The following is a 22,182-nucleotide window of genomic DNA, read 5'->3' on the forward strand; positions in this document are numbered from 1 at the left end:
ACTGAGGAGCGTGTGTTTTTAATTGGGTCTCCTGTTGTGAAACACACAGCTACTGGCAGTGCAGAAGTACAACACTCTTTTGTTATGGATCATTTGGGGGAATCGCATGCAACTTTTTGAGTAATTTGCAGGCTGAAATATGGCCACACAAGATGCATTTGTTATTAGTTTGGAGTGATATGGTCTAACAAGCACCAGATCTGTGTCTCTTAGACCACCGTTTGTTTCTTAAACTTTATATTAGACATGGTGCTTTTGGCGTGCGGTCTTTGAAACTCTCACAAGAAAAACAGTGGATTTCCCGTGAGGTGTTTGATGGAACACAGGTCACGATTTACTCTGTGAGGTTTCTTTCCAACAAGCCTGCCCTGTCTGTGTTGAGTGAAACCGCTCATTCACAGCCGCATCGCTGCTGTAGGTTTTCTCTGGAATTCTTCACACCCCAGCCCAGAGGCGTGGTGCAGGGCAGGGCTGCTGTCTGTCTCCCACTTTCTTTTTGATGCCACTCTGAAGTGCAATCTAAGTCCGTCAGGAGCAGGATGCCGGGTTTCCTGTTGAGGAAGAAAACAGAAGTGCTCATGGAGGCTCGTAAAGGCAACAGTGCCTGCACTGCTAAGGGGGGCTAGGCTCTCCATTTAAAAGGCATTTAAATCTGTTAGGTAGGATTATGAGCACTGGAAACGGCTGTGTAAACAACGTGAAAATAAACTATCTCGCTTTGAGGGATTTTTCTTTGGGTTTTTGCGGACACTCTCTGATATCTGAGCTTAAACAGATATGAGTCTCATACACACAGCAGTTTGACACAGTTATTTCCTGCGATGTTAACAATAAAGGGAAATGTTTCAGCTTGAACTTAATTGTGTGACTTGCTTATTTAAAAAGATTTCAGATTTCTCATGTGTTTCATGTAGAAGTTAAGATAAGAATGGAGCTGCTGCATCTGTGAATATAAAGTGGGAGCGGGCGGCACAGTATGGTGGAATAGGCCCTGGAGCCAAGATAGGAATCAGCTGAAAACAGCTTTCTCATGTGCTGCAGTCTGCAAGATTCATGCGACATAGTTTGTAACACTGCAACAAGGAAAATGTACTTATTGAAAGATTGGATGCCCCTCTTAAAGGAACACTGTACCCCCCAAATTATCCTTTTTGTATCAGTTACTCACCCAATGTTATGTTGAATTTGTGAGGAAAACTTTGTTTTTCTCACAAGCCTCCATGGTGAATGAAGAATCCAAAAAATGAGAAAATTCTTATTGCACTGAAGTCCATCGGGGTCCAGGTTTAACAACAGCAAAACTATATCAAAACATCCATTTACAAACTTTGTTGTTTTTTGACTTTGATGTTTTAATAAGGGTTAGTTTAGATTCACCAAAGTCTCACCAGAACACAAACAAACTAACTGAGCGAGGCAGCGATAGACCAGCAACTCCTGTGTTCTGGCTTTGAAGAGATCATAGATAAATTTCACTTTCAGTTCAGTTCCCCATCAGAAAGGGCTGTCTGTTTGGAGAGTAATGAGCATTTACAAACTCTCACACAACTCATGCAGTATAATCCAAGTCTCATTTACAGTATCCTTATCTCTATAAACAGATATCTGCATGTATTTGCAGATAACTATAGGCAACGGGACAAGATTTTCGTATCTGAAGTGTTCTAGTTTCAGTTTTTAGTCCCTGTAGTCCAAGTAGTATTGACCAATCTTGTTTGAGTGGCGTGCAGAAGAGGAAGTCTTGGCCCAAATATCTGCCTAGATCATCAGATAACCCCAAAATATTGGCCCTGGCCCCAAGATGATTATCGCCCTTAGCCTGATAGCTGATTGGTCCCAAGATTGTATTTGTCTAGTTGTATGCTTAGCACTTCCCAAACAGACAGCCCTCTCTGACAGGGAACTGAATTGAAAGCAAAACGTATCTATGCTCTCTCCAGCACCTGACTAAATTGACAAAAATAGTAATTGTTACTTTGCTGAACACAGGAGCTTCTGGTCAGTCAGTTAGTTTGTGTTATTGTGTGACTTTGGCTTTTTAAAAGGTTAGGTTGGCTTCACCAAATAACACAATAACACAAACAAACTGCCAGTCAAGGCAGCGGTAGACCAGCAGCTCCTGTGTTCAGTGAGGTAAAATTAATTTTTTGTCAGTGGAGTCATTGATAAGTTTCACTTTCAGTTCAGTTTTAAATATGCTTTTAGCAAATAGCATGTGTTTGGGCAGTACTGAGACTTGTGTGAGAGTAAATGTAAATGGATGTTTTGATATAGTTTTGCTGTTGTTAAACATGGACTTATATGACTTCACTTTATGACTTTCACATTAAGAATTTTCTCAGTTTTTGGATTCTTCGTTCACCATGGAGGCATGCGAGAATAACAACATTTTCTTCATTAATTCAACATAACATCGGGTGAGTAAATGATACACAATTGGTCATTTGGGTGCTGAAGTGTTGCTTTAAAAAAACAACAACTGAGAACTGGCATCCTCTGCATTGCATATTTTCCCTAACTGGGTCACATTCTTATAAAAAAAAAATCTCCTGAATTGATGTACAGCATATCACACAAACACAACAGATGTTCTTGTTGTGCAAACTGAAGCAAAGCTTTCCAAGTTGGACGGCAGTTGATTGGCAGTGATCATTTTGAGCACAGGCCCCATGGTATTGTTTGAGTTTGGGTTTCCACTTGGCATACCGGTAAGCACGGTTTAATTAGTTTGTGGTAATTAGACCTTATCTTGGTTTATTTGACAATGATTTATTAAAACTACCATAAAAAGCACCTTCAGGATGGAAATCTTTTGTAGTGTGCCTTCAGCAGATAAAGAAAGGTTTTCGAGGGGCTCCCAGCTTTAAAAGACTCCGCTCCTCCCGGAGATCCAGCGCTGAGGGACCTTCATAGAATGTTTCTGACAGCTGTTTGGAGACTGTTTGACAGCGTGGAGGTTTGGGGACTCAGGTGCTGTCTCCGCAGATTGGCCTTATCAGCCACGGACAGCGGCGAGGGCCCGAGATGGGGTTCCCCCCAGTGCTCGGCACATTCACCGGGTGACGAGCTCTGACAGCCAGGCCCAAATCGCATCTCCACACCATCCCTTTCACCCACTCTGTGACTGAATGACTCGGGAGTGCGTGGGCTGGTGTTGGGGGGCGGGGGGGGTGGGGGCTCCCTTGGCAATGATAAATGGGCCACTCGTATGATTTAGCATATTCCTGGGGTGTGTGTATTATTTGCTATAGTGCCTGCGGCGGTCGAAGTGAGAAGTGGTACACTCTGATGTAGTGGCTCTCCATGATAATTGAATTGATGGAGCCCTGGGGGACACTGATTTTCAGTGAATAAAACTGTTTTATTCCTATAACAAGTCACCTCTGACAACACATGCTCCAGTAGACCATAACTGATAAAATACCCTGGTATTTAAACACACTTTTTTAAACATAAATACCTTGTTTGTCTGTATCCGACCCGGTGTTTCACATGTGCACCATGCAGCCAAATCCTCCTCATGTTACACTTTCATTTGAATTGCTGACGAGTACACACAAACAGCCAAGTGGCATGTTTTATTTATGAATGAAGAACCTGCGCAGTGTATTGTGTCCCTGATGTTTGCTTTAGCAGCGAGCCAGAGATCCGCTCCCGGCCCTTTGATTAGGCAAAGAGCTCCAACCGACGGGGGGGAGTTTGTGTGTAATGAAGAGATTATTGAGCCCCCTGAACTGTACCCCAAACCCTGCATGAACACAGTTGCACATGGGCAACGTATAGAATCAGATCCACAGTATGCATGCACTTAACCTGATAACATTGCAGCTCTTCTTTTATAGGAGACAGCATTGCAGGCACAACAAGGAGAGGCAGAGGTCTCTAATTAATTTAGAGTCCTCTGTGGATGTTGGAGGGTATCAGGGGGGTTTGAGTCTGCTAGTAATTCAGCTCGGATGAATACCATTACCATCTAATGCTGTCCAATTACAGAGGCATGGTTCATTCTGGGTTCCGCTGCAACTAATACAATTTTAGTCGATATAGAAGTAGAGGAGGGGAGTGTATGTAGGATATAACACATATCTCTTTTATCCTGTTTTTTTATCTAGCGTCTTGAAATCAGTGGCAGCCCATTCAATCTCAGCTTTACATGCTGGTGATAAATTCTGCCATATCTAGATGGATACATTTTTTTATCAAGCAGGAAATGAAAGCAGCCCAGCCTGCGACTGAGGTCAAATTTGTTTCAGATATATGGATCAGTAGATCAGTATAAAATCCTGCCTGGGCCATTTTATAGATTACTCTGCCTATTCCATTTGATAAATATATATATATATATATATATTTTTTTTTTTTTTTTTTTTTTAAACTCCAACCTGTATTGTTTGTTAGAGCTTTGGTCAAGGTGGAGTTTTATTCCAGGAAAATGTTGCCCTCCACAGGACAAACAAGGTAGTGCATCTAATTCAATGGGGGTCAGTTAAGAGAGGGGATTATCTCCTCACTCATTGGATTAACTGGAGTAAATGTTCTCACTGAAAGTTGCCAAGCATGTTTTCATCACATCCCATCTCAGCGCTGACTTTGAGATATCTTCCCAGGGCACTGCGTAAGCTTATTAAAGAATATGCTTTCAATTACCACAAAAAGAAGTTGACAATAAACATTTCAACCCAGAAGAAGTGTAATGTATTGCTGGGGATTTCTGGCCACATAAAGATATGGTAATGTTTGATTTAATGGCCTCAGGCCTTGTTAAATCACCGAAATTATATATTCAACAAAAGCAATGGAGGGCTTTTTTACTACAATGTGAGTCATAAATCCTGAGTTGTTATTGAGGTTGTTGGCAAGACTGTGTCAGCAGACACACAGTGGTCGGTGGTTTATGCCGGGGGGCATTAGTAAGGCCAGGGCAACAAAAAAATCAGGACTAAAGCTACTGTGCTTTTGTGAGAATCCAGGCCAACTTGAACAATACTGTACACATTAATACATGTGGTGCTGCACAGAAAAGCCCTTTGTGCTTGTTTGCATTGAGGTGAAAATCAGCTAAACTGGTGGATGCCGGAGGGTGCTCTTGTAATTAGCAGCTTTTTGTTGCCTCTATGTTTGTATTATTGAGAACACATTTCCACCCGTAAGGAAAACATCTTTGCCATCTAAGTAAATATTGTTAGTATGCATTCAGAGTGCTGTAGGAATGAAATCCTTTATGTTTCTTCATCTCTTTGCCCATTTTTTCCTCAAAGGTACAGTTCATCACAGAATCAAAAGTACATATTTTTCCTCTTAGCTGTGATACTATTTATCAGTCTAGATTGTTTTGGTGTGAGTATCAGTGTGTTGGAGATATCAACTGTAGAGATATCTGTCATCTCTCCAATGTAATGGAACTATATGGCACTCAGCTTGTGGTGCTCAAAGTGCAAAATAAATACGTTAAAAAAAACTCAACAGCAATGTATCTTTCTAGAAATTATGACGCAGTTACTCAAATCTTTTGTATTCATTTTGTGTCTTCTTATGGTTGTTTTGAGTCTCTTTGTGGTTGTTTTGCTCATCCTATTTTGTACTTATTTTGTGTATTCTTATGGTTATTTTGAGTGTTTTTGTGGTTGTTTTGCCCGTTTTTGTAGTCATTTCATGTCTTCTTATGGTTGTTTGAGTCTCTTTGTAGTGATTTTGTGTCTTCTTGTAGTTGTTCTGAGTTTCTTTGTGATTGTTTTGCCCATTTTTGTAGTGATTTTGTCTCTTCTTATGGTTGTTTGAGTCTCTTTGTAGTGATTTTGTGTCTTCTTGTAGTTGTTTTGAGTTTCTTTGTGGTTGTTTTGCCCATTTTTGTAGTCATTTTGTCCCTTCTTGTGGTTGTTTGAGTCTGTTTGCAGTTATTTTGTGTCTTTTTGCAGTTCCTTTTCATCTCTTAGTGGTCTCTTTGTGTCTCTTTGTGGTCATTTTGAGTTTATAACATGTTAATTTTGGATGAGATTTTGCAGATGAAGGCAAGGGGCCCCAAAGGCTTTTTGGGTTTAGGGGGGGTCTGGTGTTAATTTTAGACCCTGGTTTATGAGTGTAGAATAGCTCCTAGAATGAAACTGCTCACAACAAGGTCTGTGGATTATCTTAAGTAGCAAGGTCATGATTTCTGGAAAGAGACACTGCTGTTAAATGTTTCTGGTGTATATTGGGGAAAAGGCAGACATCTCTATCCCTCTTCAACTCACATTAAAACATCTAGATAGATAAATAGCACTTCAGGTAAGGGAAAAATACTTGATTTTGGGGTGGACTGTCCCTTTAAATAGAAATGATGAAGAGCCAGAAAATCATTGGTTTTGCTCCAGATATATAGGCTCAGCTCTTGGCAGGGGGATGCACTACTTTATGCCTCTGTACGGCTGGATTTACAGCCGCTATTACTCTTGACAGGGATAGCCTCCCTGTTGTGTAAAGAGCCGCTCAGCATAGTAGCCATGAATTTATGGCCACAGTGAGGGGCAGAACTGGTTTTAATGGTGACTCGGGTTTAATATTCTCTCTCCCTGACCGATCTCACCCAGTTGCAATCTGCTTTTGTGACAGAATCCCTGCCAAGGAGCAGTTAACTGTAATGGAATATGATTGTTCCTTGGTTGCATTCGAGACAGTTTGGTTACAGTATAAATGGCAGTGTTCTTCCTACTTGTTTTGACATTTTTCTTAGAAGTTTGATTTTATTTTCTAGCTTTAAATCATAGTTCACATGTTGATAAGCAAAAAAAGACATCTTGAGGATTTTTCAGTCAGTATTCCTTCCCTCCACTAGATGTCCTCATAATGCTTGTGTGTGGGAAGCACTTCTCTGTAGGCTAACGCTGAATATTGACACCATGATTGGTGCATTACATGGAGAGGAGGACTTAAAGACAAGCCCTTGAGTCAGAAGAATCATATGGATTCTGTATTGTCTGCTGAAGAGGCATCACAGAGTTTTTCACAGTCTGGAGAGACATATTCATTTTCTGTGAGTCACAGATCTCACCTTTCAAGGCAGATGATGATACATAATCTTTTACCAAGGGCTGACAGGATAATCCTCAGCTAAATTTATAGCCAGAGAATGACATTACAATGACTTAGATGAAAATATCTACTCTTTGTGAAGCCAAACAAATGAGATGAAGTGCAAATTCAAATGTCTTACTCAGCAATAACTGCATCATGGTTTGCAAAAGAGGCACACCAGTTGCTCTCTTTTACCTTCAACCAGTTATTTTACATCTTCAGCTGACATCCCTGACAAGACAGTGACAGATGGATGATCACTTAAACCTTCAGCCAAGGAAAATGGAGCCAATTGCTTTGTCATAAATTGTCAGCAGCAGAGGATGCCAGGCTTTGTGTAGAGACTGTGAGACTAAGAGAATGTCAGCTGAAAATCCTCAGCCCTCGCTGCTAGCGGTTGCTCAAAGCTCCTCCGCACTCAAAAACCTCACTCGCGGTGCCAAATTTTTCCTCTCCTCGAGAAGGGAGTGTGCCAGCACAGGGCCACAGTCTTTGAAGTTGGGTTTGAGGCGAGGACGATTCTCTCTTTTGGGAGCAGGTGGCTGAGGCCATCAGACTGAGAAGAATCCAATTAAAAAGTGGGGGAAAAAAGAGCTTTCATTTTGGAATTGTCTCTGGTGAGGAAGGGGACAGATAAAAATGGTTATGTGATCTGTGGAGACCTTGCACATCACACACTTTGAAAGTTTGTCATGAGGATGATAGGGCTGATTCACACTTAACCAAGAGTCAGAGAAAATGTCCACAAAATTTAAAGGTTCTGTATTTTAACGTTTTACCAATATTAATCTTTTTTATTGCCAATGGGTGAACAGGTTGTGATGTAACTTAAAAACTGAAACTTTCCCCAACCTACCCGGTTGCCTCTAGCACCCTGTGGACTGAATTCTATGTCTCGGGCTAAATTTTCAACACATTCTCACCCCGACCTCGTCACATATTGACATTTGGACATTGACTTTCAACATTCACATACGCCGTATCAAGTTCTGCCTGTTACATGCATTGTGTTCTTTTAAAATACACTTTGCTTTTCACAGGGAATCTCTTTCAAAAAAGAGACTTCATTCAAACTTTCACCACTGTAACACTTGTTCTCGTCCTGCCGCGTTTTCCCCTGATGCCGCCAGCTGTCATTAAACTATAATAGCAACCAGCGATCAGCACCGTCTGACGTCACTGCCCAAGCGCCAGATTTTGATGACTTCAGAGTGAGACCGGGTTGAAATATTTCCTGGAAAATCCAAAGGATGTAGTATTGCCCTTTTTACCTCTGCTACAGCACTAACAGCAGTGTTGCGGAGTATACCCAGACGTGCATGGTATACCCATCTCTTTTTTGGTCGTTTATAGTTACCCACCTATCAGCCAAAAAGAGATGGGTATACCCTGCATGTCTGGGTATGACACGGTGTCCCAGAACATCAACAACCAAGGCACCCAGGGTACCTTTAACGTTGCAACTAGACATGGAAGGTCCATGGCCAAATGTCAATATGTGACGAAGTCGGAGTGAAAATGTGTTGGCTTGCTTTAAAGGGACTTTCCTGCTCCTTATATTTTGTTGTTACTGGCGGTATTTCAAAATGACGCAGTCTGGCAACGTTATGACCTTAGGCTGCTCCAGTGGTGTATAATATTGCCACGAAAGGTACCTTTGTGCTTTGGTGTCTGACGCCAAAATCACTGACCAAGCAGCGATATTTGACGAGTGGGAATGAGATGGGACTGGATTGAAATCTATTTTCCAGCATCCTCAGTCTATCATGGTCAGTCTTGTGTTTGTCACTGTATTGGCCTATTCGTACGAGCCTAAGCAACAGGATGCTGACTGCACTTAATTTAACAGCCTCAAAGAGAGGCGTCACTTATCACAAGGATTTTCACAAAGTTCCACACAGAACCTTTAAAAAACAGCACTTAAATGAGGTGAAAAAGTATGTAAGAAGAAATGAAAAGCAAGACGGTATTTTATGTTATTGAACTTTAATTTTGCACCTTTGTTGAACCTCTTCAGTTCTGTCTGCCTCTCACTGATGAGCTCAAGCTTCTGAATTCAAAATACATCAAATCTTAAGTCAAGTGAGGTCATATTTACTCATAAAAAAACAACTTTTTTTGCAAAGTTACCAAGCAACAACATTGTAAAAAAAGAAATTAAACATGCAAAAGCAAAGGAAGTTTGTGTGTGGGGGAAGATAAGAGGGACAGCTGCTGTTGTGGTAAGCTATTCATAGTCATTGTACCGTTGGTGCGCATCTTGTGAGTAGGGAAAGTGTGAAGGCACGGGACCTTGATGCCGTTTAATTTGGCAGCACTGAAATGAAATGAGAAGTAAGAGAAAGATTGAGGTGTGCGAAAGCAGGCTGTTGCTTGACATTTAGTGTGAACTTTCTGTCACAGCAAGAGAAGGAAGGGGAGGTTCATTAAGAACATTTCAAAGTAACAACAAACTGTGGAAGTAATGCTGCTTAAATGTCATCATGCCCTTATTATCCTATTTTCTTTGTTGGATATTAGACAAAAGGATGTTTGTTGACTTTCTATCATCATGATGTTGAAACATTCTGCTTTCACTTTTTTTTCTCCAAGGACAGTCAGGAGCAAAAATGGCATCCCTTGAGCTGTTTAGGATTCAGGGACTTACACTCAAGGACCATAAATATAGCACATATGACTTTAGGATGATGAGGGATGATCTTTTGAGCCTTTAGACCACACACCATTGGGAGATAACAGTTCTTATTTTGTGTCCACAGCGAGAAAAGCTGATCCACGAGCTAGAGGAAGAGCGACGCCTGCGACTGGAGAGTGAGAAGCGTCTCCGGGAAGTGACGGAGGAGTCAGAGCTGGGACGGGCACAGATGGTTTCACTGCAGCAGCAATTCACCAGGTAAAAGAGCCTGAAAATAGAATGTGTTTGACATTACTGAAGGCCAGCAGCAAGCCTTAAATCTTGTTTTCCACTTGTAGGAGACTCGTTGCTTAGTTGTTTTTCATATGACATTGCGAATCATCTTATCCAGTATATGCAGGGATCAGGGTGTCATGGAAAACCTGATGAAGTCACAGAGTTTCACAATCATATTGTCCAGGCCTAAAAAAGTTATGGTATTAGTAAAATAAATCATTGAAAGTTTTGGAACAGTAATGGAATTTTGTTGTATGTGATGAAATTGTTACAGTAACCTTCCTTGGATAACCTTCCCTGTAATATAACATGATGGCAAATTTATTTTCTGTTGCTGTAGCTAAAATATCCATCAGTGTGTGGAAACGTTTTGTTTAGCTTCACGTACATGTATTCATTTTCTCCCCATGTTCCTTCTCTCCCTTCATGTATGCCTGCCCGCTGAAATAATGTTTGAATGGAGTTCGAATCTGATATTATGATACCATACAATATGATATACTTTATTATCCCTGAGGAGAAATTTGTCTTGGACTCAGGAGCTGCACAAGTGTTGCTGCCTTACAGTAATAGTGCAGAAGAAATGAAGACGAAGCACACACCACAAAAAAAAATACACATACTACACGTAACAGTATTGCACATCAGCCATTCATGTTCTGCACATAACACCAGCACACAACAGAGCACCATAAGCAAAACACAACACAACCCCTACGCATCAAGCAACATTATTTAAAATCTTAATTGAGGTTGACGATGTGGCATTATGCTTGCTCCTGATGCCTTGTCTCTCTTTAGCGCAGCTACAGTACTAACACTGTGCAATACTAGCTAACGTTAGCTTAAAAATGGATTCCCCTAACATGAACAAAAGACCGGACACCTTAGTGCTGGGGTTTGAGCTGGCTGAATTCAGACTGACGCTGACTGAAAATCCACTAATTTATCTAGACTCTCAGGGTTGGTTTGCAAATTACTTTATCAGTAATTGTTATAAAGCAACCAATGCCAGATCAATGCAGTGTAACAAAGTTACAGCTAGCTGGCTGGCTAACATGCTAAGGCCCCAATCACACACCGCACTGCCCTTTTCTTTTTTTTTTAACCCTTCTCCTCATTTTAACCTAATCAATCTACTTTTTTTTTCTTTTTTTAAAATTTCACAGTAATTAGTGGCTAGGTATGAACAAGAAGAGGGTACTTGCAAATAGTCTGGTGGGCACAGGGACATGAGACCCTTAAAACAGAGGGTGGATTATGGGGAGTATCACCAGTTGGTCCAGGAGCTTCGCCTCGATGATATCCCTTTCCAGGCATGTTTTACAACCTGCTGTCAATTATAAGGCCTAGCATAATAAAAATGTTGTTTACCACCAGTAAACTTGTTGTCGTGACCACCACAGAAGGCCCGCCTCTCAAATCATCAATCATCGATAATGGGCAAAAAGCTGAAATGACGTAGGGTGCTTTTCACTCTGAGTTTTTTCAACTAGAGGAGTTCAGAGAGCTCTGGCAAAAATGCCAGGCACCTAGAGCACAGAAACGCAAGGCACATAGCAACACAAAAACAGCGAGCAAAAAGCTTAATTCTCATTCTCACAATTACAAAAAGCTGCCTCCAGCTGCTAAAACACTTCCTGTGATCGGGGCCTAACTGTAACCTTAGCTATGGTTAGTCAGCTAGTGTAAAGCTAGGCAGCATGCAAACTGTTTCTGCCAAAGCCCATGTGCTTGCTTGCACCAAGGAGTGGACACCTAAGAAGTGCAAGCGCAAGCAAGAGGATGCTAACTGCAGTTAATGACCTCCGAGAGAGGTGTTACAAAAACAAGAATTTTCTGAAAGTTACATACAGAACATTTAAAAGAATTTTCCAGAAAATAAGAATCACTCACACTCACTTTGGGCCATGGTATGAGTGATAAAAATGGACATTACAAGCTAGAAGGTAGATAAAAGCTACGTTTCATTATTCCCCATTGCTCTCTCCTCACATTCATTGTTATCTTTCTACTTTCAGCTAACCAATAAAGGAATAAAAATGTCCTAAATGGCAGAAAACAGATCTAATAAACAATATTAAAAGGTGGAGCAGACAAATCAAAAACAAAAGTTTCTTGGATTCAACTTCCATCTCTTCTCAATAAAAGTTATTGACTTTTGGCAGTGATTTCCTGCAATCAGCACTTTCTCTTTATAACCTTAAGAATCAATATGGTGTTCTGGCACTCGCCATTTTTTTTATTTCTTTGTTCTTGCCATTTTGTCTGAGTACTTCAGTGGTATTTCTCCCAGTCACTTGACCTTGTCATCAGCAAAAGATGGGTTGATGCATTGCTTTCGCTTGGAAACGGAGAACTTCTAAAGCGTGAAGTGCTCAAACAATGCTCTTGTCATAACTTCAGTATAACCTCTAATTCATGAGCTGTTCCTCCGTCTCACAGCCGCCGAGGTGTGACAGAGTGGGATGGCAAATCAGGAGTTGGAGCTGAGTTGATGCCTTAATTAGGCGATAGGCACTCAGTGCTTTACTTATGCAAAAACAGAAAAAAAAAGAAAGAGTCCAGAGGATTTCACATTAACTGCTTATCTTCTCATTAAGTTGGTGGAGAAAATCCTGTACATTTTAATGGTCCCAGTGCTATAGAGCAGACGAGGGCAGAGTCACCGCCAGGGGTGGAATAAAATATTTAAGAGCCATTCCAAAGATTTTAAATGTTCCATTGATGCCTCTGAATTTAACTCTCAGCTTCATTTTAGAAAAGCAGCTCTTTCTGCATCCCATTCATGCAATACAGCTACAACAACAGGCTTTAGAGCTTTTAGCACAGGGGTTTATTTTGGGCATTTTTACTCTTCAATTAGGCTGGAAAAATATAGTTAAAAAGATCAAACTCTTGACAATTAAACCTTGTAATGGGCTAACCTCCCACTGATTTAAATATTACCTAACATACATGATCGATAAGGTAAGATTTGATGGAGTTGACGTCTTATGGAGTTGACAACCCAGTCAACATTTGTATTTGGGGCCATAGTAGGTAGAAAATGGGCTGAAAAATTGGCCCTATATGGGACTGTTCATAGGCCCCATGCCGATTATCCACATGGGTTTGATACAAGATTACTCTGGATGTTAGGTATGTCCCAACCAAGCAAAATATGCAATATCCATCATGGTCCCAGCTTCAAATTCTATGTCAGGACTACACTGGCTGAAATATGGGCTGCAGGTAGGTTTGTCCAATGGTTCCATGTTGGCCCCATGCCACTAGCCTACATAGGTTTCATGCCGGGTTACATTGCTTATTAGGTGGGCCCCAACTAGGCAACATACTTCTAGCTTTGAATTCTATGTGAGTGCTACATGGGGACCACATGGGCTGACACTTGGGCTGTAGGTGGGAAAAGTTATAAATGTATTAATCTCACAGCAGTTGTAGGAAGAAGCTATTTTGTTTTTCAATGTTGTTAAATTCTCTTAATTCTAATCTAGTATTCATTTTAGTTTTAATTTAGAAGGGCTACAGAGCTCTCCTGCAGCAGCCCGGTCTCATTCCGAACTCGTCAAATGCTGCTGCTGATTTTGGCATCAGACACTGACACAAAAATGTACCTTTTGCAGCAGTAAGATACACCACCGGGCGCCTACAGTTTTTAACGTTGCCACATGAAAGGTGTGTCAGATTAAAACGCTGCAGGTAATAACATTATATAGGGAGCTGGAAAGTCCTCATAGGGCAGGAAGGGAGGGAGGTGGGTTTGTCCAACAAACCCCGGACCTTCACCCAAGAGTTAGCGGTTCACTTCCTTTGTAAATGTTAAGTCACACTATGATGTTTTTCTTCTAAACCTAACCACATGCTTTTTATTGCACAATGAAATAAATGTAAATATGCTCTGTTTTATCAACGCTGTAAGCTTATTTTGAAACAGACTGTATGCAACCAGTGTGAAGAAACTGTACATTTCCTGTGAAAACAGAAGTATATTTTGAAAAGACTCAATGCATAATACATAAATGAATATGTATATTTTAAAACAAAGATGAGTATATCAGTACATTTTTGCCTGGATGTTATCAGTACTCAAGGCTATTTTCTGACATAGGGCAAATTTAAAGTTAAAAAAAATGAAAGCAGATCAAAATGTTTTATAAATCATATTTCTTTTATATCTATAAATCCTTTAAAAATAATGTTGCACTCCAAAAAAATTAGTATGGCGAAGGGTGGGGGGAATGGGTGACTTATATGAATCCTAAAGAATAAATCTGTCAGCACCAATTGTGTATCTCCAAAATAGCTGCACCTGTCGATGTCTCCAGGGATTTTTACTGTTATACATGTATCTCCCTGTCTGACCTGTGTTGACTCCTTGCCAGGAAAAAACAATGATAATATTTTCAGAGTGCATGTCCCTCCTTGGGTTAGACTCTTAAAAGGGGGCGGATGTACTGTAGTGGTGAATTAGTAGATAGTGGAGCAGCAATATGAGAGTCCATGTCTTGCAGCGAGAGGATGCACTGCAGTTCTATTAGAAATATATAAAGCTTATCCCTGATTGGGTCCTGCACAAGTCCCTACAGAGACAGCTGAATTTGTCGCCATGGCAGGGGTCACCCAGATGGATGATTCTCATTGGATGCCTTGCGAGACTCTGACTCTGCAATATAGACAAAGATTCCATTATGTCCTCAAAAAAGCGCTTATCGAAGCAGAGGACATTCACCCAACCTCGCCACCTCACTCAGCCGTTGTCATTCCGGTGAAGTTGCTTATGGTCATCATGCTAGATTGTTGTAATTTTGCCGTGTTGTGAATGGTTTTTTTTTGACTCCTGGGGGGACCTGAGGTTCAGCTGCTTCCCTTCTGCAACTTACAAAGATATCTCCCCTCCACCTCAACACAAACACGCTAACAAGATTTCAGTCTCACTGTCAAAGTCTTAATCTTTGTTTAAGCATTGCTGAGCGCTTATCTGAATGTGAATGAGGGAAGCGAGCATCTGCGCATGCCGCCGACGTGTGTGAGTGTGGAGTGTGTTTACCTGGCCCTTCAGTAGTGGATTAACATGCTTACATGGCAGCCAATAATAGGTGGCTCTGTGCTGTGGTAGCAGATGGGACACCAGTGAGGTCACTTTAATTAGCGACTTACAAGCCAGAGAAAAAAAAGAAAAAAGAAAAAGATAACTCGGTCACCAGGCTACTAACAAGTGTGAACCTTTGCTCCTCTTGCATCTGCTGTTTTAGCGACAGGCTTCTGGATATACACCCCACACACATGCACTGCTTCACATGCATACACACTCACCGTCAACAGTGACAGCAGCTCAGCGAGACCTTCATCCATATCTCCTGATTGATTTCACATTGTATTTGTGGCGCATTAGGGGAATAGAAACCTCAGTTCATCAATGTGTCTTTTGAGATAACACCCACAAATCATGTTAAGTGGACATCCAATCTTTTAAATAGACTGCAATCTGTTTGACCCCAGGCAACAATTGATTTGCTTATTGCTAATTAATTGAGGTTGTGCTTTGAATCATGAGGATGGAAGTCAAATCCGGCTCGTACCAATTTGAATGATGAAAGCCAGCCAAAGCAAAGATATCAAACGTGATGCAAATGAGTGCATTCAATGGATTTTTCAAACCTTGCCAAAAATAGTCAGATTCAACTAAATAGTGTTTTTTTTTAGCTTGCACTGGGAGACAGAGGTGTTCTGTGATGATATGAGACAAAAGGTAACGAGCTGCTTGTTAGAGCTGCACTTTACGGTATCACACACATGAACAAACGGGCATACACAACAAAAAGGAAGAGATCAGACAGATGAACTCTGGGGAATCTCGGCTTCTTACAGCCTTTGTTTGTGCGTATTTGCCTCTGTAACATTTATTTTTTGGCAGGGGTTGAATGTAAGGCAAGAATTGCCAAAACAGGAACACCAGCTTTTCTTTTAAAAAAAACAAAAAAAAAAAAACAACTTTTTTCACCCACTAAAAAAAAAGCTCAGTTTGCATTTTCACAGCAGTCTGCATTCCTCAAGTGACTAGTGGCCATTTAGCTCCAGACATAGGTGTACACACCCTCCCCCAACCAGTTGAGCCTGGTGTGGGTCACATGCCCAGCCCCTCCTGACTTGGGTCAACCCCCCCAGGGCTTCACCACCACTAGCATGGCCTGCCGTCATTAAACTCCCAGCGGATTAGAGGGAGACTCAAGCCCACAACCCCATAGCAGCCTCCTTAGCCCACCCTGGATGTCCCACAGCTCCATCTGGGCGTTTAAAGAGCCAGGGCAAGACAGAGGAGGTGAGAAAAGATGGGGACATGACCGGGAGCAGCACTTAAAATTCTTGTCCTTCAACAAACGAGAAAGTGAAATTAATTGCAGAGACAGAAATATAATCCATCGAGTGCATTTGGACGCCTATCCAGCAAGGACACTCTGAAGCCTTGTCCCCTTCCTGTCAGACAGGACAGGATGACCGGTGAGCAGACAGGAACATGGGGGCCACTGGGAGCCCTACATGGCCTGAAGATGAGGGAGGCAGTTGTAAGGTAATGAACAGAACAACAAATTCAGGACCATGGGTGCACCCAGAAAGTTTTCAGAGGGGTGGGTAGAAAATCTTGGTGTGGCACAGCAAAACGCAGAATTTGGTGATAGAGTTGGGTCGCCCTTAAGCTGGCAGCAGAGGTTGTACCAGCACTGAATCAACATCTGTGTAAAGGGATGGCCAACAGGATGGGACGGTATGACATTTTGATGATTAGTTATGTGTTTGACCCAACACTGAGAGATTTAAAATGCAGCCAGAAACAGTTAGAAACATTTTCCACTGAGCAGCACAGTACAGTTCAGTTCAGCTCGGCACGCATTTTTTCCGTTTCCACTGTGAAAAGTTGTGGATGGTATCAATGGAACAGTTCCATTTTGGTCACCCCTCTGTTGGGGTACCTACCACACAGATCTGGTACTAAAAGGTGGAGATGTGAACACTGCAGTCCATTGATTGGTCAAAAGTGGACAGTCACTCTGCCTGGTTTTGAAGCTTATGTGACCACTGTTCATTTTGTGGAGAGTTTTATTAGTAAACTGTAACTATAAAATGAAAGGATGTTTTTCTGCCTCTTGCAGCAGCTGTAGTTGATAACTCAATTCATTGGGCCGACTGCCGATGACCATGTGTGAAGGATTACTTTTGGTTTCAAAGGTACTATACCAAGAGTGTTCGGTGGAAATGGGGGTTAGAAGGACAGCCAGCAGGATGGGATGGTGTGACATTGTGATGATGTGTTTGTAGTTAGTAGCTAACTCAAAGAGAATGAACAGCAGCTGACAATGTCTGCAAACTGGGGAGAGACTGGTGTTCAGGAGCTCCTTACCTTCAGAATAGGGACAAAATTAGCCGCCATATAACAGAGACGGTAAATTATTGTTATTACCATGTGATGCCATTGTTAGTGTTTCGAAATCGCTGCCGACTCATATGTTGTATGTCACAATAGACACTGTTGTGTCATACGCCGCCACGCCTCTTTTGCTTCCGGAACGCCAGCATACTCCCTAAAATCACACACTGTAGTGGCATTATGCTGACGTTGTTTGATTCTGTGAAAAAATGTAAAGGTTGCTTACAGAGGAAACTTTGTAGCAGCCTCATAGCACCAATTCTGTGTAAAAGGGGCTGTTCAGGTGTCTTGAGTTGAGAGTTCAAGTGATACGCTAGTTTTTCCCTCGCAAAATTAAGCCTGATTTTGTAGCGTTACTTAGCCCCCCTCACGACAAGCTATTATTGGTACCAATGGATGCCATAGGATGTCTAGTTTCACAAGATACTAGCTTAAAGACAGCAATATCAGCCCAGAAATATTTGAGGGGCCAGCAATTGTATCAGGGTGGTCATTGCCCCGCTGGTGGCCCCCCTGTGGGTCGCCACTGCTTGAGACAACTTTTTTAAGTAAGTTGTTTGGTTTCACTCCGCTGCATTTTCTTTTGCTTACACACTCATCCTGTTAAAGACTTTATTGTAGTCATTCCTCTGCCTGTTATGGAGATTAGACACTTCCAGAAAAGAAAAAGGAGAGACCTTTTGTTGGCTGCTGCTCATAAGTCTGCTCACACACCATACACAGAAGCTCAGGTTCGATATCTTGACGTTTGCACCGCTCGCTTATTCTTGGATTTATCTGTCTTGTTTTTTTTGTTGCTTTTGTTCTCTGTAAGGCATTCGAGGTAAAGGTAGTTTGGAAATAAATTCCTCTTGACTTCATTGTGATGGCAGTCATTGTCACCCAGCACACACGTGCACTCATCAGCAAAACTGGGGCGTTTACAGCCGACCCGGTCCACTTGACTTTGAATCATTGCTGTCTTGAAGTGCCCTCTTCGTAGCAGGATATGGGAGACTTACAGCTAGACTAACAACAACAGCAGATGATGACTGGTGCCTGTAGATTTATGGCTCGGGAGCGTATTCTTTCTGCACATTACTCAGTGCGTGAGAACGTGTGTGTATGTGCGTTGAGGGCCGATGATGCAAACAGGGAGGAATGGCAGCGTTTTTCAAGTCTAGATGTGTTGTTTGGACAGTCACGCTCAGGTTGAGATCCTTCCACGGTCCACAGAGTAAAGTTGCAGCGCTGTATGCATTCATGTGCTACTCTCATTACGGCTCTGGACTGCACAGCTGGAGCACTCAGAGAGAGAGCTGAGTGATTGCACTCTGTTTGCAGATCAATGCCCTCTCTTCTAATCATCCAAGCATCCAGCCACGCCTGGACCAAGTGTTTTAATTTGGCGCATTCGAAATGGCCCCCCTACATGCCTTTGGCTGCTGCAGGATTTAGCCGGATGAATCAGGGCCCTGTTCAAGACGACACATCTGGGGTCATTAATGGGAAGGAGGGGGGTCAGTCTTTTTGAAGTCACTTCCTTACTCCTGCCCAATGGGGACGAGGGCTGTTAAATAGATAATAGGTGTCTGGACTATTTTGGGAGCACCTCATATTTAGCGGATTTATTGGTCCATTTCTGCCCCTCTCTTTAACTTCCAAATTTGAACAGGGAATTATGTCTGATTGAACTTAATTTGGGTTGTTCTACTCTATCACTTGCACTAAATTACCAGCCCACAAGAGAGCTTTGGTATCAATCTTCCTTTTGGAAAAAAAAAAAGAGAGAGAGAGAGAGAGAACAAAGTCTGTTCATTCACTGACTAAGCACCATGCTGGGTTTGTGGGTCAAAGTGCGACCTCGTAACTATGTCAGACAATCACAAACACTTGTATACACACACACACTCCACCCCTGCGAGCTTCCGCCTTGGATTAAACATGCTGGTTATGATGTTTATAGACATGCTGAAAGAGGTCAGATTACAAGCTTTTGGGGAAGTAGGGCATCCATGCTCACATCATGATAGTTCGCCTGTTCTCTCTCCCGGCTTGTGAAGCTGGTGCTCGCAGATTCTAGCCTAAAGCCAAACAGCATGTAATTCAAACTGACCTCATGGTTGCGGTATAGATTTGGTTGTCTGGCAGCTGCTCTGGTTGACACATATATACAGCAGCTGCTTTTATGCTTCATGTATTGTAGGTAATTCTTTATCTGTGTGTCAAGCAAGCAACAAAAAGGACATTTAAAGAGAATATGCTTATCTTAAAATTCTTAAAAGGTTCAGTTTACTCGCCTGCCTCTGTGATTTCTTGACACATTTGCTTTAAAATCATTTGATGAAAATAGTTGATCAATACTTAAAGGAATACTTTACCCCCCAAAAAAAACATTAGTATATCTGCTACGCACCTTGTGTTACGCTGAATTTGTGAAGAAAACTGTTTTCTCGCATGCCTCCATGGTAAACGAAAAAACAGGGTTTGGCTTTATAATCCCGTTGGGACGCAAACACCGCTCTCCCGGGTGAAGGTCAGTGTTTGTTGGACACATCCACCACCAGTCCTGCCCTCCCCACTCGGACTTTCGCTGCCCTATTTTCATTCTTGTCCTGCCGTGTTTCCCCAAAGTCACACAATAATACAAAAAAAGTAACTGATGGAGGCAGTAGCAGACCAGCAGTAAATTTACTGTTTTTATCAATGGATTCCCGCATTTGAGGAGAGCATGGATACATTTCAGTTTCCTGTCGGAGAGGGCTGTGTGTTTAAGAAGAACTGAGCATATGACTGGATAAATGAGATGTGGATTATGATGCACAAGATGTGTGAGAGTCTGTAAACACATATATATATGGATATAGTTTTGCTGTCGTTAAATGCAGACCCCTTTTACTTGAAATCATCAAGAATTTTCTCAGTTTTGGATTCTTCATTCCCCTTGGACACATGCAAAAGTTTTCTACAGGAATTCAACCTAACACAGGGAGACAAATTAACTTCAAAATGGTCATTTGGCAGATGAATTATTCCTTCAGCTCTACATACAACTTGACTTAGGTTTCATCTATATATCATCCACTCCTACTCTCTATCTTCACCCTCCTCCTACTCCATCTTCCCAGCTCCCGGTGTAAGTAATGGACTCCATGCTGTCATCATGACTAAGGCTTCCCACAGGGATGTCTTCCTCAGCCTCTGCATCACATGTGGAACACATATGCCTGTAATCCATTGGGGAGACACAAGCAAAGGCTCCAGCGAGAGGCTCTTGAGGACCAATGGCTTCCTCATTGCTAACTGCTTCCTTTGGCCAGAGGTGAACATGTGGAACGATCATCATGAATTTGCACTCTAAATCCTTCCAAATGTACTGGGACTGCTGGAGGGATGAATGAGGAAGAGCTTAAATCTGTTTCTCTCCATATGTTTATGGATAATTTACACTCTTTACACGTAGTCCTCAATTGCACCCAGTTGGAACATTACATTTTAAGATGTTGCAGTGGGAAACTAAATGGTATTTAACCCATTTAATCCCAATTTTTTCCCATAAACACAAAAGTATCCAAATCATCTGTCACTGACCCAACTTTCATGATAAAGAAGGTTAAAAAAAAGTGTTTTATGGTTGGTCACAATTGTGACCAGTGGGATAACATGTTGTATCTACCGTTTATTGACAAAATTAACATAATGTCCTTTGTAGTCATCATTATACTTTGCCACTAGAATGCTCTATCATATTCTAGAGTGACTACTTTACATATCAAAATCCCTTATACAGTACATACATATATCACCACTTTGTCAGTGGTCTTTTACATTTACATAGGTTGTGCTAGGTATCCTTCTGCATCTGCTGTTGGCGTTCCAGATGCACGACCAATACCATGACATCAACAAAAGCATAGGCTTGGGTTTAGAAAAAAACATCTCAGTTTGCATTTGGGAAGGGAGCACTCAGCTCCTGGGTGAAAGTCTAGGGTTTGTTGGACCCATCCTCCAATCCTCTTACCCACCCTATACAGACTTTCCTGCTGGTCTGCCAGCACCCCAAGCCCAACCTTTGCCTGTCTGGCTGCGTTACATACTGGTGCAAAAAGTAGGTTTTGGCATCAGGTGTCTGACACCGAAATCACTGTCAAAGTGGCAATATTCAATGACTTTGGAATGAAAATGGGCTCGAGGTCATAATCACTGATAAAGTTGTTCCTGTCATGATCTATTTCAGTCTGGCTGGCAAAAGGCCTGTCTCCCACTCACAGTCTATATCTGACCCATTGCTATCACAATCACTGAAGACAACATCTTTTTGATTTTGAGGGACCACTGTAAGGTTGTATGCATTGTCTGGGCCATCACCTTGATCCCACATATCCAAAACGTCACTCAGAGTGAACCTAAAAAAAGAAGAGTAGAAGGTTAGGTAGAAAGAGAACTATGTGTGTGCAGAGGTACATTTAGATACACTGTGTTATCCCACCAGTCACTATTGTTGCCGTCAGCATGTTCACTCATTCCGTGACCCCACTGAACAAAGCTGAGTAATTTCAAATCCACATATCAATACTAGACACCTTGAAGATAATGTGTACCAAAAATCTCTGTCCTATCTTTATGGTAACAAAGTTTACTAACCTTTTGCTTGGGAGCTTAGATGCAGCCCACCTCGCATCATGGTGCAACCAGGAAGTAAACAGCTCTGGTCATGTGACAATTTTGCACTAAACATGTGACACTACACGTATTTAATTGAGACACTTTATTATTCCAGTATTTGCTGGAGATGCATTGATACATCATTCGGTAA

At 41.8% G+C, this 22,182-nt stretch overlaps 1 protein-coding gene across 5 annotated transcripts in view; it reads left to right on the forward strand.

The window, feature by feature from the left end:
* Positions 1 to 22,182, forward strand: part of LOC125884955 (nck-associated protein 5-like) — a 241,421-nt gene that overhangs the window by 136,674 nt on the left and 82,565 nt on the right. For all 5 annotated transcript variants that reach the window (XM_049570270.1, XM_049570274.1, XM_049570271.1 and 2 more), the window contains one exon: positions 9,810 to 9,943. In XM_049570270.1, coding sequence (XP_049426227.1) covers positions 9,810 to 9,943 — 134 coding nt within the window. The remainder of the gene's footprint in view (positions 1 to 9,809; positions 9,944 to 22,182) is intronic.

This window comes from Epinephelus fuscoguttatus, linkage group LG24 (assembly GCF_011397635.1).
Source record: "Epinephelus fuscoguttatus linkage group LG24, E.fuscoguttatus.final_Chr_v1".
Taxonomy (NCBI): domain Eukaryota; kingdom Metazoa; phylum Chordata; class Actinopteri; order Perciformes; family Serranidae; genus Epinephelus; species Epinephelus fuscoguttatus.